The 20,432-nt window shown below is 36.0% G+C and overlaps 1 protein-coding gene across 1 annotated transcript; it reads left to right on the forward strand.

The window, feature by feature from the left end:
• Window positions 1-595: 595 nt before the first annotated feature.
• On the forward strand, window positions 596-19,223 carry LOC114316137 (4-coumarate--CoA ligase-like 9). The gene is made up of 6 exons (XM_082866285.1): window positions 596-1,765; window positions 7,412-7,601; window positions 7,778-7,923; window positions 8,010-8,077; window positions 17,693-17,795; window positions 18,832-19,223. The coding sequence occupies exons 1-6, from the start codon at window positions 713-715 to the stop codon at window positions 18,955-18,957; spliced, it is 1,686 nt and encodes a 561-aa protein (XP_082722411.1). The 5' UTR covers window positions 596-712; the 3' UTR covers window positions 18,958-19,223.
• Window positions 19,224-20,432: the final 1,209 nt, after the last annotated feature.

Genomic DNA, 20,432 nt, shown 5'->3' on the forward strand with positions numbered 1-20,432 from the left:
AATAAAATAAAATGGATTTTTAAATTTAATAAAATAAAATATTATATTTAAATTATAATGTTTTTATTTTTATTTTAATAGAAATAAAAAATAAAAAAAATTAAACATTTTAATCCGAAACTAAAATAACAAAAAAGTCAATCCACATTTCAAACGAAAACATAATATGATTTGGGCCTAGTTTGGTAACATTTAATTTTAATTAAAAAATTAAAAATATATATTAATTATTACATTATTTTTTTATTTTTTATATATTTATTTATAAAAAATTATTAAAATAAGATGTGGGAAGAAAAAATCATATTTCACAATGAATTTGAGAGATGAGTTTTAGAGATAAAAAGTATGAAAAGTTATTTGGTTTGATTTTTTTCAAAAGATATTTTGAAAAATTATTTTGAGAAAGAATTTTAAAAAAAGTGATTGATTTGATGTGTATGAGAAATAGATTTATTTGAGAAACTTGTAAATCAAACAAGTTTTGAAAAAAAAAATTAAAAAAAATTTGTTTAGTTTAATTACTTTTGAAAACTTATTCGTAAAGAATTTTTCTCAAAAATTTTTGAAAAATGAAAACCAAACAATGCCTAAAAAGCCAAAAACAACCAAGCGGATCTCAGTCCTTCTTTCTCTCTCTCTCTCTCTCTCACACACACACACACACACACACAATTGTTTTTCTCTCTAGAAGTCGGCCAACAGCATTTCCATGGCGGAAACTCCACCAGAAAAACACACGATCGACCCTTGCAATGGCTTCTGCTCACAAACTACCACCTTCCACAGCCTAAGACCACCAGTCCCTCTCCCTCCTCCCACCATACCCCTCTCTCTCTCCTCCTACACACTCTCTCTCCTCCAGCACTCCTCCTCTTCAACCACCACCCCCTTTCTCATCGACTTCGCCACCGGCCGCCGCCTCCTCTACTCTGACTTCCTCCGTCAAACAAAATCCCTATCTCTTTCTCTCCAAGCCTCATTCCCATCTCTCTCCAAAAACAAAGTCGCTCTTATCCTCTCCCCAACTTCTCTCCACCTCCCAGTCCTCTACTTCTCTCTCCTCTCCCTCGGCATCACAATCTCTCCCGCCAATCCCCTCTCCACTCAGTCCGAATTAACTCACCTCATTCGACTCAGCAACCCCGTCATCGCCTTCGCAACAACAACATCCTCTCACAACCTCCCCTTCTCTCTCCCACTCGGTACCGTCCTGCTCGACTCGCCCGAGTTTGAATCCATGATTTCTGACTCGGTAATTGAAAGCGACTGTAAACCTAACCGAGTCGTGAATGTCAACCAGTCAGACTCGGCGGCGATACTTTATTCTTCGGGAACGACGGGCCGAGTCAAGGGCGTCGAGTTGACGCACCGGAACTTTATCGCTTTAATCGCCGGAATTCACCACCAAAGCCGCATCGAAATCGAAGAGAATGCGGCGGCTGCGGAACCGGCGGTGTCGCTGATGATTTTGCCGTTGTTTCATGTGTTTGGATTTTTCATGATGATTGCGGCGGCGGCAATGGGAGAAACTCTGGTTTTGATGGAGAGGTTCGATTTCGAGGGGATGTTGAGGGCGGTGGAGGAGTATAAGGTGAATTATATGTCGGTGTCGCCGCCGCTCGTGGTGGCCCTGGCGAAGTCGGAGGTGGCGGCGAAGTACAATCTGACATCTCTTCGGTTGCTTGGATGCGGTGGCGCGCCGCTTGGGAAGGAGGTTTCCCAGAGGTTCACGGCGAAGTTCCCCAATGTTGAGATTGTGCAGGTAATTAATTTACACACTGTTTTGACAGGTGGAATCTATCCTGTCCATAAGCCCTGTTTAATCCAGCTTAAAAGGTGCTTATTTCAGCTTCTAACTTAATTTAAGTTATTTTGATGTGTTTAATTTAACATATAACTTATAGCTTTTTGAAAGTCAAAAATCAGCTCATTCTTTGAGTGGGGCAGGAGATGCTTAATTTATAAGTTAGAAATCAGCTTATGTATAAGTTAGAAATCAGCTTATGTTCATAGTTATAAGCTATAAACTGTTTAAGTATAAGTTATAAGCACTTTTCCACAACTCTACCAAACAGGGCACTCTCCTTGTGTGGTCCATTATAACTCCATTATTCAAATTATTTATTTTGTCAATATTAATAAAAAAAATTAAATCCATGTCATATTTATAACATAGAAAAATGTTTGGGAGCACTAAGTGCTCCCACTAATTAGGTGGCAGTGGGTCCCGCCATTAATGATGTGATGTTTTGGTCTTGGAATTGTGTTTTTTTTTTTTTTTTTTTTACTTTTTTAATGCATTAGTGCTATTAGTGGTGATGTTTTTAGTGGGATGAATCATTGTTGTTATAACATATTTAATATATCGTATTTATTATAAAAAATAATTTATTTATTTTCAAAAATACAAGTTATCTATTTTTTATAACAAACTTGATAAATTGAATATGTTGCGATTAATTTATTGAATTACTTACAAAATATATACATTAAGGCTTGAAAATATACTATTTTAGTAATTTTTTGATTTTTTAACTAAAATATGAGATAAAAAAATTAGTATGTTTGAAATGACAATTTATTTTTTACAAAAAAATATGTAAAATATAAAGAAAAAATGAAATTTTGATTTTTGGATATAAGTTATAAACTTTTTATTTTTTATAATAACTTTTTAACTTTTAAGTTAAAAGTGTTTCATACCAAACAAGACATAATATTTAATAAATTAAATAATTTAAATTATCAAAACGAAATTTGTAATAATTCATAATAAATCCTACATGCCGGAATGTACATCTTTATTGAAAATATCTATTATTTGAATCCACCTTACGTTCATTATGATTCAAATTATCAACTTTGAGGCCTCCTGAATAAATTAATCCAATGTTAATAGTCACGTGTTTGTAAAATGAGTTATGTTAGAAACTCAAAATGAGTTATCAAATCTCTCACTTAAGTGTGGGACTCACACAAATCACATATGTGGATTTTACATCCGTGTGAGAGGCTTGATAAAAAATTTGATAATTCATTTATACTGTGTTTAGTTGGGGGATTTGGAAATGGAAAGGGAAAAGAAAAAAATGTGTGAAATTATGTGAAATATAAATATATTTTATTCACATTTCATCTAACTTTTCATTTTCTCTTTCCAAATCTCTCTTCAAATCTCCCAACCAAACACAGCGTTAATGTTTCTAACATTTTCTTTATAAAATATATCACAAGTATTTTTTTAAAAATAAAAAAAATAAACAGTCAATGTTGTTAAGACTGACTTTAAAATTTGAACAGTTTTAAGACTTTGAAATTAGAACAGTTTAGATTCACAAAATGACCGAATATTTTTTTATTTTTCTCGTGCAAAGTTTTATCACTGCGAGTACATCTCTACCACGGCCATTACTTCCCTTTCCACTGCTATCACAAATATTACCACTCCTATTAGCAGTATTACCCCTTCCACTCCTATTACAAATATTATCACAAATTTAATATTACCACTCAATATTACCCCTTCCACTCCTATTAGCACATTTGTTCAAGTCACAATCAAACATAACAAAACGTTTTTTAAAATGTAGAAAATATTTTGCTGCCGTTAAAATAAACGGAGAGTAAGTTTATTTATGAAACAATATTTAATTATGACTTTTGTTTGTTCTGGGCCCACATTCCCTTGTCATCCATTTTGGTAGCAGACTCGGACTGGCATTTTTTAGCGTCAAAATAAGCTGTTTAGGTTGAAAAAGACTTGTTTAGAAGGTCAATAATATTTTAATAGGGAAAGAGAAGTTATACGTTGGTCTTAGGGCATGAAGTTATTCGTTGGTCATAGGACATAATTACATGGTGTCTGAGGTGTGTTCTGATTAGTAAAAAGGATAAAATTTATAATTTTATATTAAGTGATTGAAAAATATAAAAAGTATGAGAATTTATGATTGACCTAAGGTATGATCATATAGTACCCCAAGACGAACCAATAATTTTTCATAAAGACTATGCATCTTATAATTACAAGAAAAAAAATTGTATAACTCCATATTTTCTAAGTCCTAACTAAAAATAAAAAAGAAAAGAAAAGAAAAGGCATAGCTAAACAGGCATAATCAAAGATCTCAAACTAATATCATAATTAAAAAATTAGTCATAATTAAAGAAGTAAATGACGTAACTAAGGGCGCATATGGTAAATGATACGTATAGAATTCTCCATTTTTATATGAGCAATGCTAAGACTTTGTTTGGTAAATTATTTTTAAAAAAATATAGTAAGTTATATAGTTTTGATATAATTATATTATTTTTTCTTTTAGTAAGGTTAAATGGACTTAAACTAATTCAGATAGTATGAAAACACAAAAATAAACAACATAAAGAACACATTTTTGTATAAAAGAGATGACAATATCATTTTTTTTTTTATCTATACAACTAACAAATTATTAATGAAAATTGGGCTAAGTATTATATAAATTAAAATCTTAATAGAGTTTAATGTAATTATGTCAAACTATTGAATTTATTGTATCTCTAAACTTGAAGGGAGGTCTAACCTCATTTGAGATTTGAAAATATACATCAAATTTCACAATTTTGACATAATTATGCTACTTTGTTTTTAGTAAGGTTAAAGTGACCAAAACTAATACATATGGTGTGAAAACACAAAGATATATACTGTAAAATATAAGTTTCAATGTAAAAGAGATGACAATATAATTTTTTTCATTTATACGACTAACGAATTTTGAATGAAAAAGGGATTAAGTATATATGAATTAAAACCTTAAGGGAATTCAATATAATTATGTTAAATTTGTTGGGCTTATTATATTTTCTTCAAATTTTAAGGGAAGTCAGTGTAATTTATCTTTAAAAAAATCATAAAAATTATATCAAAGATTTACATAGGTGTGAAATTTACATCATATGGGATCCACCCATGTGAGAATTGCATAAAATTTTTGATAATTTTTTTTTTTAGGTCTCTAGCACTTTGGGATGAATTTTTTTGATTTTTTTTCCCATGCTGAGTCAAATAACCAATATTATTATGTGCATAATTAAAACTAATTATGGCTAGAAAACAATGAAACTCATCATTACAAACAATTGTGGATTTTCCATACATGCAAAACATAATATAAATTCACGCCAATGTGTAAAAAAAAGAAAAAAAAAAGGTTGAAATTCATGAAGTAATATAGATCATTTGATGTGTGTGCATTGTGCAAGGTGAGTCTTAATTGATATTTTTTTTTGTACAATAATTGAATTGTTGAAATTAATGGAATATAATAAAGGAAAATGGGGGAGACCCCCACTGGGGGAGACCCCAACACCCCCACTGGGTGCTGATTGGCTCAAATTTTTTTTTTTTTTTTTTTGTGTTTTCATTCTCTCCCTGTCCCGCACGTGTATGTGGGGGTGGTGGGGGTCTGCCCCAACTGGGGGTCTGCAATATTGCTGTATAATAAAACCTACTATATAACCAAACCAAACCAAGCTTTAAATCCCATCAAATGGAGTCGGCTACATGAATCCTTATTCTCCGCACGGCCCTATTATATGGGTGTTGATGTTGGGAAATACTATGATATACACCTTTTAAAATGTGTGTATCATATATACCTTATGACTAAAAAAAAATGACATAATTTTATACTTTTTGAATTATAATTAAAAAAATTAAAACCAAACATTACATAAAATATAATCAAAAATATTATAAATCATAATTAAAATAATATTATAACTACATTTTTTGTTTTATCATAACATAAAAAGAATGTAATATAACTAAAAGTACACATCTCATAACTAGAATTCTCCGTTTGTTTTGAAAAGTTGATAAAAAGTTGGTTTTTTTACTTTTTTAGCCTATTTTGTCTTTTTGTGAGTAAAAAATATGAGAGGTGATAAGAGCTAAAAACGCGAGCTTTTGGCTTTTTACCTATTTTGGCTCTTATCACCTCTTACATTTTTTACTCACAAAAAGATAAAATAAGCTAAAAAAAGCCAAAAAGTCAACTTTTTATGTATTATTGAATTGAAACCACGTGTGGTGGAATCTGCAATTTGTACAACCGTATTAATTGTACCAGTAAACCGTGTGGAGTGAATAATGGTGTTTTGTTGTATGGCGTCGGTCACCCATGTGATATATTAGTCTCCGTTTCAAAATAATAGTCCCTTTTAAATAATTTAATTTTTTTTAATAATATAATTATTACATTTTAAAAAAATTAATTTTTTAAAATTACCATTTGATAATATATTTTTTAAAAAATATTAATATTAATATTTAAATTTAAATTATAATTATAATTATTTTACTTTTTTTTTCACAGAAATCATAAAAATAAAAAATCCATCTTAAACAAGTCTTGTTAACCCAAGTTAAAATAGTTAACAAAATCAATCCACTCTCTAAGCGAAACTCTAATATATAAATCAATCTAATACTCCATCTATTCCAAAATATTAGTCCCTTATTTCATTTTTTATTATCTCAAAATATTAATTCTTTTTCAAAAATCAAGATCAAAAATAATATAAAATTTTCATTTTGCCTTACTTTTAAATTCGTTAACAATATAAAAAGTACAATTATGTGACATTTTATCTTATTGACTGATCTATTTTGTCTTTTTTGACTAATATAGCCCCAAAATCACATGCCAAACATAGCCTATGTTAGTAGAGTAAAATCTAGAATTTATTCAACTGTTTTTGGATCATAGATTTAGGTATCCAAATTCATGATCCATACATATCTTTAAGGAATTTAATTTTGAGAATTTAGTTACTTAATTATATGGAATTAGAATTCATATGAATAAACTAATATAAATAGTCATAGGGTATAGATTTTCAGTGAGATTGATAGAGTAGTGGAGGAAGAAATAGAGATGCAAGAGGTGTGAGAAAAAATGGTGTGAGGCATCAAGGTAGGTAAGGACTAAACTAAAATAATATGAGGTATCTGGGTAAGTAAAAACTCAAGTAGCATTGAGCATGGAGTTCAAGTAGTAGTGTGAGTTTGGCTATCTATCTCACATGAATTCTCTACTTTATTTATATAGTGAATTATCTCTCTTCCGTGAGCACAGACAATTGGTGTCGAACTACGTAAATTTATGTGTAATTATTTTTCTTTTTAATGTATGCATAGTTGTGCTTCCGTTTACATTTGTGGCTATGAAATGAATCCCAACAAGACAAACCAATATATAACTCTCTTCTGTCCATATAAGGAGCTCATGTTTGTATTGTAGACCAGACTTTATCTGAATAATAAGAACTTTAATATATGATTCATTTTTTGTGATTGTATCTCCTTAGTGATTACCAATTTCGTATTTTTGTCACTAATTTACTTTTTGTTATGTTTTAGGGATATGGTCTAACTGAGACTGGTGGAGGTGCCACAGGGATGACAGGGCCAGATGAATCTAAGCAGTTTGGATCTGTTGGCCGCCTAGCCGAGAACATGGAAGCCAAGATAGTCGATCCTACAACTGGAGCGGCCTTGCCTCCAGGGCAACGAGGGGAGTTATGGTTACGAGGACCTACAGTAATGAAAGGTGATGCATTCGGCGCCATCATTTATTCGTGTTTCTGTTGGCAGCCACAATCTCTAGCAACTCACCACACATTTTTTTTCTGTGTTTTTGTTTTGAAACTAATAATGATATCAAATGATTCACAATTTCTTGCGGTGATTCTTATTTGGTAAAATAGAAATGTTGTGCAATTGTAGGTTATGTTGGTGATGATGAAGCAACTGCTGCAACATTGGATCAAGAGGGCTGGTTGAAGACTGGTGATCTCTGTTACTTTGATTCTCATGGATTCCTCTACATTGTTGATAGATTAAAGGAATTGATCAAGTACAAGGCTTATCAGGTGCTAAAATTGTTTCTTTTTTTTCTTTTTGATTTTTGGTTTTTCCTCACAATTTTCAACTTTTAAAGATTCGGAATGAAATGCAGGTCCCCCCAGTTGAGTTGGAACAATTGCTTCAATTGAATCCTGAAATTGCTGATGCTGCTGTCATTCCGTATGTATCTCTGTCTCATATTGGCAATTCTATTGATCTGCATAAAAAATTACAATTTTAGTATTTGTGTCATTAATGTGAAAACTCACTTAAAAAAATTACACTATTTTGTTCCTAAAATGTGCTGTGTCATTTTAGTCTCTAAAATTACATATTGCTGATTTTAACGGTGTTTATTGACGGAGTTGGCTTGGAAGACTAAATCGAAATACTTTTCATACATTAAGGATTGAATTGACACAATGAAAACATCAAGAACCAAAATGAAACAAAACTCATACTTAAAATGAAGGCTAAATTCATGCATCAATCTTTACACGACATCCCCTTTACAAGCCTTGCTCTCTCTCTCTCTCTATATATATATATATATGTGTGTGTGTGTGTGTGTATATATATATTATAGATAGCACTTAAATATGTTTTCACTTGCTGAGTGAAATTCAAGCATCAATCATCATTCACATGGAGGCTAAAGAATGAGCATTACATTCTAATTCTACTTTCATTCCAGTAAACTAAGCATAGCATTAGTGTCTTCATCTTTACGGATGGTCTGTCTAATAGGTTTTTGAACATTTTCATTGTATCTATCTGTAGTGTGCATCTCTTGTGAAGTTCAAAACTCATCTTTCACCATGTATGTCCTACAACTTATTCATGATTAGTTTCGATTCTTATCCAATTTATGTATACGGGTGAAAAGAGACAAAAGAGTTTCACTATAGATGTAGAGATCACAATGAGTAGACTCTTTCTCTCTCAGCAACCCTATTATAGAAAGCTCATAAGATCATCATAATCTCAGAACCTGAGAGGTTAATTTGGGCAGCAAGTTGGGCTGAGCTAGATGGAAATGACTGAGGCTTGGGCTGCGAGCCTGCGAGTTAGGCTGAGCTATGCCATGGGAAGAGCTTAGCGTGGGCCGAACAGTGGATAGAACCGGTCTAAAGGGTTTGATCGGACTAACATAAGGCCTATATTCTTGGACTTAGCTATCTCCTAATGGTGGTCAACATCTTGACTGAGCTACAAGGGAAAGTGGTCAAACAGAATGAGAATGGAGGTTTGACCGAGCTAGAGAAGAGCCGTGTAATGTTAGCATGGTGGCGCGCCGTACAAGCCATGCAGGTGTTGTGTGTAGCACGGTTAAGCCAATGGCGGACAGGGTACAAATAGTCCAGTTGTATGGCGAAAAGCCGAGCAAAGAGTTGTGCCATCTCACTTGGCTTGCAGTGAGGAGGGTGTCAAAAGATAAACATTATCCTTTAGAAATGTAATTCCTAGGAGGACTCTATAAAGAGAGTTAGAGTCCAATCAGGATTGTGCCATGCGGAATCTACAAAAGCTTAAACCAAACCCTAATCTTAGGTATGACAATTCATACTCCCGAATTCACAGAGCTTTTGTCTCTTCAGTTTATTTGCTGACTTAGGCATCGGAGGGGTTTCTAGCACACACCCATCGACTCGCTCACGTTTGTGATTTTAGGTATTACGATGGCGTTTAGAGGGGCACAAGTTTGATCAGCAAGATTATACGAGTGAAGATTATTTCGTACCCATATAATTGGCGCCGTCTGTGGGAAACTCAGAGAACTTACCTTTTGATCAAGTTTTCCTTCAGTAGATTTTATGGCGCACAACGAAGATCTGTCACAATTTGCCATTGATGGCCAAACGCCAGAAAGGAACATGAGGCGTGACAACTTGCCTCCTACTCCGCTCATGGCGGACTTGGACCCTCAACGACAGAACCCTCACAAGGGCGCATGAGAAAAGCGGAGTTTGAGTCCTCGCCGTTCCCGAAGCCCAGATAGACAAAGGCGCCAAACAGACACCCAGGTTCTAGAGGATCGTGTGAGAGAGCAAGACGAACTGATAAGAAGAATGGCGGTAGACATGGAGGCTTTAAAGCGCCAAGTGAAAGGCAGAGGTGTGGCTAGGGTGGAGATCCACGAAGGGCGAATGCAATCTCGCTGTTCTGGGGATCAGGATAGGCATGCCACGCCCACATATTATGATAATAGAAGCCTCCGGACAGGCGACACTCATTCAAGGACTTCTAGAACCCGTTACTCCAGGTCTGAGAGGACTAGGCCTGAAAGATCATACACCGAGGGAAGCAGCTATCGACCCTTTCACACTCATTAGACATTCTCGCGATACACTGAGTTGCCCAGGTCAGAAGATCTACAGACTGTTTTGGAAGAAAAGGCATGGAGAAGAGAAGTTGCCTAGGTGCAGGGACCCCAGAGGGTATCTACTTTGCAGGGATTGACTCCTAGGACGTATGGAAGCGTCGAGGTTGTAATGCCAATGTCACATCTTGCTTACGAGCCAGTGGACAGAGCACTGGCAAGATTGCAGAGTTCGCTGTTTGTCTTGGCGATAGAGAACGCACCTCTGCCTTTAGGTTTTAACCAGCCTAAGTTCACGATTCATGATTGGAAGTCAGATCCATACATATACCTTAGCCACTTTCGACAAGTGATGACTATACACAAGAGAATGGTGCCTTGATGTGCGTCCTGTTCCTATCAAGGCCTTGGGGATTTAGGCTTGACCTGGTTTGAGAGGTTGCCCAAGGCAACATTGTCTTCTGGGCGCAGTTTATAGAGGCGTTTGTCACTAAGTTTAAGACAAACACCAAGACGCTTGTAGAAGTCGATCAATTGCTTGCCATTGACATGGACGAGAAGGAGACACTGAAATCCTACAACAACATGTATTGAGAGAAATTCAACCAAATCGCTGAATGCCCTACCAACCTAGCTATTGCCCAATACAAGTGTGGCTTGCCGGTTAGGCATAGATCGAGGGATTCCATGACAATAACTCTCCTTCTTACCATGGAAGCCTTAATGGAAAGAGTGCACAAACACTTAAGGGTGGAGGAGGATGGCGCCAGAGCAAGGGCAAAGTACGGCACAATAGTGATCTCGGACAAAAAGACTTCGGGCAAGGTTAACACGGTTGGAAAGAGAGGAAGGCCAAACTATAATAATCGTGGCGGTCCACCAAATGATAAGGACACAAAAGTGAGGAAATTGAAGGTTCGCACTGCTATCATGACAGTTTTCAAGAAGTCCATGCCAAATTGGGAGAAGCGCAAAGGGGTTATGACGACAGATATCGGTGCACTTTCTACGACGAAGTTGGGCACTGAATTGAAGACTACACGCCATTAAAGCAGTATTTGGAAGAATTGGTGGCAACATGCCACATGGACCGATACATTGAGGGGGGGAGCTCGGCCAACCCCTCAAGACCGCAACATGCCGGACGGCATGCCAGTAGATGGTCCGCCTCAAGGCATGATTAATGTAATCCATGGAATCATCAAGCTTGAGCAAGTTTGCGACCTCAGAAGGATGATAAAAAAGGCGGAGCATATGAGAGAGGTGCTGAGTGTTCAAACAACTGTAAAGAAAGGGAAAATAGAGGCAAAGAACGTAATTTCTATCCCTGATAATAACTTAGCTAGGTTGCAGAACCCCCATAACCACGTGTCGGTGGTTACTTTACGCTTCAAGAATTTCGACATCAAGAGGATCTTGATTGACCAAGGGGGTTCATGTGAGATAATGTACTATGAAACCTTCAAGCAACTGAAATTGGATGACAGAGACTTGGCGCTAGCCACGTCTCCCTTGGTAGGTTTCAACTCTATGCCAAAATGGACAGTTGGCAAGATTATTCTGCCAGTCAAAGCTGGCTCAATGGTCAAATAAGTGGAGTTTTGGGTTTTGAAAGTCCCGTCCACTTACAACATCATCCTGGGAGAGAGTGGTTGCATGCCATACGAGCGGTAGTTTCAACCTACCATCAAGTAATCTGGTTCCCAAACGAAGCTGGGATAATTGAAGAGGTCTTGGGAGACCAAATCACGTCCAAGCAATGTTTCGTGACAGTGAACGGCAGTTGCGCTGCCAAAGGATTTGTGCAGATGGTTGAAGAGCTGGAGAAGAAAGAAATGTTCCAAGACGTCGGTAGGATAGCTGAACAGAAGGCCGTGGAAGATTTGGTAGAAGTAAGGATTGATGAGACCGATCCAGAGAAGTTCTTGCTCAGCTCATCTTTGTCCAGCACTGAGAGAAAGGAGATCATAGACTTTTTGATCTCCGATCTTGAAGTGTTTGCCTGGATGTCGTACGATATGCTTAGCATTGATCCAAACTTCATCTGCCATCAACTCAACGTCAACCCTACTGCCAAATCAGTCATACAAAGAACTCGCTGGTCGGCTTTACACCTTGCCGAAGTAGTGGTCAAAGAAGTGGGGAACTTGTTGGAAACAAGTGCGATCAAGGAAGTCCATTATTCAAAGTGGATCTCAAACACAGCCAAAAAAGAATGGCAAATGACCGTTTGCGTGGACTACAAAACGGTCAACAAAGCATGCCCAAAGGATAGCTTTCCTTTGTCAATGATTGATCAGCTGGTGGATCTAACTGCAGGTCACAACCGACTTAGCTTTCTAGATGCATAGCGCAGATATCATCAGATCGTTGTGTATGAACCAGACCAGGAGATCACGTCCTTCACAACTCCAAGAGGGTTGTATTGTTACAAGGTCATGCCCTTTGGCCTAAAAAACGCAAGGGTAACGTTTCAACGAATAGTCACCAAGATGTTTGCACTATTGTTAGGTAGAACAATGGAGGCTTACATTGACGACATGGTGATCAACAGCAAAAGATAAATCAGACCATCTCAATGACCTAGCAGAGATGTTCTAAATCTTGAAAACTCATAAGTTGCGGCTAAATACGTCGGAGTGTGCATTTAGCGTAGGATCAGGCAAGTTTCTAGGCTTCTTGGTGACCAACCACAGAATAGAAACAAATCCTTCCTAAATCAAGGCCATTTAAGAACTTGAAAGGCCAAACACAATTAAAGAGTTATAACATCTGACAGGGTTAGCTGTCGCACTGAACAGGTTTATAAGTCGGTCGTTAGACCGATGCAGACCATTCTTCCAGGCGTTTAAGTCGAAGTTCAAATGGGACGAGGAGTGTGACCAAGTTCTGGAAAGCTTGAAGGAGTATTTGTCTTCTCTGCCACTCTTAGCAACCCCAGTACCTGGAGAAGAGCTTTACTTGTACATCGCAGTCTCCCAGCATGCTATTAGCGCAGTTCTGGTGCACGTAGAAGGAATACAACACTTGCCCATCTTTTATGTGAGCAAGACAATTCGGGGTGCTGAAACAAGATAGCTACCATTAGACAAGCTTGCCTTAGCTTTAATGATGGCATCTAGGAAGTTGCCGCACTATTTCCATGCGCATACTGTGGTGGTGTTGACCGCATTTCCTTTGAAGGCTCTATTTGAAGAGGTGAACTTTTCGATAAGGATACTCAAGTAGGCAGTGAAGTTGGGACAGTTTGACATCAAGTTTCAACCTAAAACAGTAATAAAAGCCCTAGCGTTAGCAAACTTTGTAGCGGAGTTCGCTCCAAGAAGTCATTCCGTTTGCCCAGTTGACCTGACCGAGGAAACTGAACAAATAGAGGGGAAAGCTACGGCGAACAGTGCAACTCCCCACTACCTAGCAACAAGCTAACTTACCATCTCAAGCGGAGGAATTGCGCAATGTGCCGTTAAGCCTAGTAGTGGTTGCATCGCCCACTGAGGTCACCAATACATTGCCAGGAGGAGATGAAGTAAGCCGTGCAATGACGAGCACAATTTGCGATAATGTGCCTAAAAGGGAAATGGTAGGGCAACCGAGCAAAGAGATCGATGAACAAGCAGTGGGCAAAAACTTGGAGGATATAGTTGAAGTACCAGACCCCAAGGCATCTTTAGACCCATTTACTTGTTGGAAGTTGTTCATAGGAGAGATGTGGAAGCTTTTCGTAGATGGAACTTCTAATAGGCATGGAACGGGACTAGAAATAGTCCTCATCTTGCCAGATGGCCTGACTATTGAGCAAGCGATCAAACTTGGGTTTCCAACGTCCAATAATGAAACGGAGTACGAAGCACTCTTGGTTGGTTTGAAATCTACCTTTCGGATGAAGACTACCGAGCTAATGGTGTACAGCGACTCCCAATTGGTGGTTAACCAAATATCTGGTGAGTATGAGGCAAAGGATGATAGAATGACCAAGTATTAGGAGCTGGTCAGAACAGAGATCAAAAAGTTTGAAGTCATTAGGATAGAACAGATCGGCCATGATGAAAACAACAAGGTAGATGAGTTAGCTGGTTTCGCATCAATGTCGGGCACTTCTATCCCAAACCCTTTGTTGATTGACTTCTTACCAAGGCCAAGTATAAAAAATCCCGAAGCGGCAGAGGTGTTATGCGCCGAGCTAGGACCTTTCTGAACGGACCCCATCGTCACTTTCTTGAAGGATATGATCTTGCCAACTATGAAGCACGGACACGGACACGCATACGGACACGGACACGGGACACGGCAATTTTAAAAAAATAGGGACACGGACACAACTGGGAACACGGCAATTTTTTTTTTATATCAATATTTTTATTTTAATACAAGTTAATTATTTTATTTAATTATTATATTTTTAAATAAATATGATTCTATTAACTTTTTATTTTATTTTATCTACTTTGTTTTTATTAATATATATATATATATATTATATAAAATATAAGATATAAGATATGTTTTTTTATTAATATTAAATAAATACATATATATATATATTATATGAATCAGATCAAATCAGAGCTGAGAGAGCGATCGATGCGAGAGCAAGAGCGAGAGACGCGAGCGAGAAGGAAGGCGAGAGAGAGGGACGAGAGACAGAGAGAGACTTACGGATAAAGGTCGACAGGCGAGTCAAAGTCAAGGTCATGGATGGAGGTCGACTGGCGAGAGAGAGAGAGAAACTTACGGTGGTCGACTAGATGGAGGTCGACAGGCGAGTCGATTGGATCGAAGACCAGGTTTGTCTATTGACCTTTGCTCTTCTCCTTTACTCTTCTCTTTTGCTCTCTGTGTCCAGATTTGGACATGCGTGTCCAGATTTGGTGGACACGTGTGTCCCCGCCGTGTCTCTGCAAAAAAAATAATTAAATTAAAGGGACACGCCGGATGGCGTGTCCCGTACGTGTCCCCGTGTCAGACACTGCCACGGCATGAAATCTGGCATGTCCATGCTTCATAGCTTGCCAAAAGACAAGTAGGAGGTGAACAAAATCTGAGCAAAGTCACAGCGGTTCTGGCTATCTCCATCCCTAGCATTATATAAAAAGTCATTCAAAGGGCCATACTTGAAGTGTGTACACCCCAGCAAGGTTGAAGCCTTCCTGTTTGAAATTCATGAAGGAATATGTGAAAGTCATCAAGGGGGGAGGTCTTTGGCTTACCGAGCTATCTCACAAGGGTATTGGTGGCCATGCATGCAGACAAACGTAGAGAAGTATGTCAGGAAATGCTAAAAGTGTTAGAAATTTGCGCATCAAATCCATCAATCGGCCAGAGAACTTTTACCTTTGACCAGCCCTTGGCCTTTTGCAATGTGAGGCCTGGACATAGTGGGACCACTCTTAATCACGCCGGGCAACAGAAAATTCTCCATCGCGGCGACTGACTACTCCACAAAGTGGGTTGAAGCGGAGGCACTTGCATCCATCAAGGAAAAAGCCATCAAAAAGTTTGTTTGGTAGAACATCATAACTCGGTTTGGAATTCCCAAAGCTTTGATATTAGACAACTACACTCAATTGACAGAAGAATCTTCAGAGGCTTTTGTGAAGAGCACAAGATAGAGTTCTATAACTCCACACCGGCATATCCGCAAGTCAATGGTTAGGCCGAAGCATCAAACAAGGTGATCCTGGATGGCCTGAAGAAAAGGTTAGAGAAGGTGAAAGGAAAGTGGGTTGAAGAGCTCCCCCACATTTTATGGTCCTACCGAATAACCCCAAGGCATTCAGTCGGGGAAACACCATTTGCCTTGTCGTACGACATGGAGACTGTCATCCCTTTGGAGGTTGGCCTTCCCACAATTAGAAGCGATAATTTTGACCCAGACTTGAATGGGGAGGCAATAACCTTGGAGCTCGACCTTGCAAAAGAACAAAGAGAGAGAGCTTTGATCCACATTGCTTCATATCAACAAGAGTTGTCTAGAAAATACAAAAGGCAGTGCATCAAAGGCACTTCAAGATTGGTGATTGGGTTTTACTCAAAGTCATGGGGAACACTTTGGTACCTGGTGACCAAGGTTTTAAAAAGTTACCGCAACCGTTATGTAATGGTTGCGGTGGTTATCACCACCCGTTACGGCCACTATAGCGGTGCAACGGAAATTTACATGTGTAACGGTTGTTTTGATGTTACGTAACAGTCGTAGTGGTACCCTAATGGTCCGTTAGAGACCGTTACACCTTTTTAAAATATTCTGAACAGCTAACTTCCTTTCCCTCCCCCCCTCTCCCAAAAAAAAAAAAAAAAAAGTTTACTAAAAAAGAACAATTACTCAACTGATCCAAGTCTAAAGAAAAAATCTTATATGAATTTTTTTTTTATAAATTTATGGCATAATTTTTATTTTATAATCTTTTCATTTAATAATTGTGAAGATTTTTTATTCATGTAGTTCAGGTATTGGTAAAAAATAATTTGTAGACATTTAAAATCAATTATTCTTAAAATCATTGACTACTGAAATAAAATGTAAAAAACTCATTTTATAGTGATTTGAAAATATGAAATATATTTGATCATAATTAAAAATTAACAAAAATTGATCAAAATTTATTTTAGACCCCAATAAATGTGATTCTGAAAAGAAAGAAAAAAATGCGTATCGGTAAGTTTTCTTCAAATTGTACAAAAAGGAAAAAAAAAAAAAATCACGGTTCCGGTTACTACCACCATTACGCTACGGCCTTTGCACCCCGTAATTGCTATCACGTCACCGCAACCATTACGGTGACCGCAACCGCTTTTCAAAACTTTGCTGGTGACGGAAAATTGAGACCCCATTGGGAAAGACCATACAAAGTGATGGGGCTAGCAAGAAAAGGACCTTACCACTTGGAAGACATTGATGACTGAGCTGTGCTAAGACTGTGGAACATAGCCAATGTCAAATTGTTCTATTTTTAATTCTTTCTTGTAATTTTTTCTTTTTTTTAGCTCGGCATTAATAAAACAAGTAGACATTCTTTTTGAACTTTGCCTTGGTGTAGTTCTATTGCGCACTTGTGTTACTTCGGTTGGAATTTTTTGACAATCTTTGCCTAGTTGGTTAGCTCAGCAAAGTAAGTAAGATTGACCAACTTTGGAAAATAACCCAATATGTACAAAGATCTTAAAGTAGCAAACCAGGTCAAAATAGACCCAAATACATATCCAGTTAAGACCATCAGGAGAACCCACCATTTGCCTATTAAGTGGATCGTGCGAGTCCCCAATGGGTAATAAATATCATTTGGGTCGAATTCGAGGCACCTGAAGCAGAAAGTTCACCCTCAAAAATTGTACACTGAATGTGACATGTTTGATGTTTCACTATTTGTTTGCTTATTTCAAATGTTTTTTTAATATCAATTAGCTTTATAATAGCTAGCAAAAGGTAAATTATCTGTTTTTCATGCTTTAAATCCACATGTGTCATCTGAACTTAGGTATCCCGATGAGGAAGCTGGGCAGATTCCCATGGCCTTCGTGGTGAGAAAACCTGGGAGCAATATCTCTGAAGCTCAAATTATTGATTTCATTGCAAGACAGGCATGTTTTTACTTCTACTATTACCCTCTAGAAATATTTGGCAAACTTTCCTTGAAAAATTTCATATAGTGTGAAGTAGTCCAAATTGATAATGCCCATTTAAAAATCGGACTGAAATGAAGGGACAAAATAATCCATTCACTCTTCTCAAAGTGATTGACGTCCAATTAAAAATGATACCGTCCTTTTAAATAAACTATTTTTCCATTGATATCTATCTAATTTGTTAACAAATATTATCAATTGATCTAAATTGAGACAATACAATATAAGATGTAAATTACAAGGGTCACGGGTATAATTTGTCCTTGATTTTATTTAGTACTACATTTGTGCTGGTTGATGTTGGTAGCTTTTTGCATTTGTCCTAAAACAAAACTCCATCATGCATTGTCATATCTTAGCTTTCAAGCTTCACAAATGGAGAAAAACAGAACTTTCGAATTTAGAAGCTCTTTCAGATATGTCACTTTTATACAATACCCAAAATATGGATGTATTTGAGTGAAAACAATTTTTGAATCTTTTTGACATTTCATAAAAGTGAGTTATGTTTAGAAAGAAAAAAAAATTTCAAAATAGCATATGGAAACAGTTCACAAAAATAAATTTTCTGCAAGTTTCTGAAAATTAGAAACACAACCAAATATGCCCCTTCTCCAATCCAGAAATCGTTTTACTATTGATAATCTCAGTTATCATGGAAAACTCTGATGTTCTATTCGGGATTATGCTTTCAAACTTCCAAGTGAAACACACTCCTGTAAGAAAGTGAGAAGCTCCGCTTTTCCTTCCCCGCCCTGTTTTACCCGTCCTTACCCTTATTATATTTATTAAATCTCTTTGTACGCATATAATATCACCAGAGTTGGGAAGGGCAGGTGAGGCTGGAGCTGGTGGGTCGCTGTTCAAACATGAGGCTGAAAAAGGAAGGAAAAAAAAAAAAAAAAAACCTGGACATCTAATCAAACAAAGTGCACTAATGCAATATAGAAAATACGAACATCTAATTTTCTACTATTGTTTGATGTTGTAGGTTGCACCATACAAGAAGATTCGACGTGTTGCATTCATCAATTCTATTCCAAAATCACCAGCAGGGAAGATCTTGAGAAGAGAACTAACCAATCATGCTCTCTCTGGTGCTTCATCTAGATTATGATCCCAAGTTATATATATATATATATATATACATACTCAAAAGAAAAATCAGTGTATATTTTGAAAAGAAAAATTCAGATTAATGATAAATTTTATAATTTCAATTATTGAGTGCATAAACTTTTTGATGTATATGTAATTATTTTTTGAAGGTATAACTGATTTGTAATTTCCCCCTTTAGATATGTATGTGTTTGTTTTTGGAATGGAACGGAAAGAGGGAGTTTAACTGATTAATATGATATGAGTATGTGTTGAGTGTAAAAATGAGTGTGTTTGTAATATTGTTGGTTTTGCTTTTGAAGGTGGGAAAATGCATATCTCACTTCACTATACAGGACTGACCTTGGAACATTTGTGGCTTGAAGAGACAACTAAAAATGAGGCATTTTACATTAAAAAAAAAAAAAGTTATAATTTTTATTGAAAATTTATTTGTTTAACTTTTTGAGATCTTAATCTTTCTTACGACATACTTGACATAATGCTTTCTTAATCATTTTCGAAAAAAAAAAAAAAAAAAATTTGTTTTGAAGAAAAAAAAGGAAAATTACTTTTTAGTTGGACAGTGAGAAAATAATATCTCATTTTCATGGTAATCTAAGGCCTCGTTTGGCAAGAGGCTATTTTAGCCAATTAGCCAAAAAGTTACTAAATTAGTCAAAAAGCCAACAACCCATACCAAAAAGTCAAAGATTCTCTTTTCTCTCTACTTTTTGCACATCTTTTCGTAATTAGCCAAAAAGTCATCCCAAACATACAAGTTTTTTTTACCTACCTTTTTAGCCAAATAGCCAAAAAGTTACTAAATTAGTCTGTTCCCAAACGAGGCCTAAGTCTCTTGTGTGTATGGTACAATTTTTTTTGAGTGGCACAAGTCTTTTATGTGACTTGCATAAAAAAAAATTGTTCCTACAATATAATTATTTTAAAACTATTTCACTTATTTATAATTTAAAAAAAAAAAATGATTGAAAGAGGAGAGCGAGGGAAGGTTAATTTTTTAGGAGTAGATATTTAATTTTTTCAATCATCTCATGTCTTTGCTAACAAGAAAAAGGTTTTTTTTTTTAAAAAAAAAAAAAAAATCAAGTGAGTAACCTTATTTGGTTTCAATTTCCTTGATTTAGTTTTTTGAAAATTAAATTTTTAATATTTTTTTTGTTTTTAGTGATTTTTTAAATATTTTAAACTTTTTATTTTTTAGATAATATAAATCAATTAAAAAGTATAATATTTATGGAAAAAAATCTTTTAAAAATTCACTAAATACCAAATATACCAACAAAATATGAAAATTCAGTACATTTTCATATTTTTGTGTATGTATTGATTTTTTAAAATATTTTTATACAAATATTTTACTTTTTTAGGTACACTTAGGTTGGGTGCATTTAAAAAAGAAAAAAATTCTTAAAATGTTAAAAATTTAACAAAAACAAAAAATAAATAAAAATTTAATTTTCAAAAAATTGA

This window comes from Camellia sinensis, chromosome 4 (assembly GCF_055761805.1).
Source record: "Camellia sinensis isolate YWXY chromosome 4, ASM5576180v1, whole genome shotgun sequence".
Lineage (NCBI taxonomy): Eukaryota > Viridiplantae > Streptophyta > Magnoliopsida > Ericales > Theaceae > Camellia > Camellia sinensis.

Bases quoted from the DNA above. Each gene is read 5' to 3' on its own strand.
- LOC114316137 (XM_082866285.1), top strand. From the start codon at position 713: ATGGCGGAAACTCCACCAGAAAAACACACGATCGACCCTTGCAATGGC. The intron at 1,766-7,411 runs GTAATTAATTTA...GTTATGTTTTAG, and splicing joins CCAATGTTGAGATTGTGCAG to GGATATGGTCTAACTGAGAC. The intron at 17,796-18,831 runs GCATGTTTTTAC...TTGATGTTGTAG, and splicing joins TTGATTTCATTGCAAGACAG to GTTGCACCATACAAGAAGAT.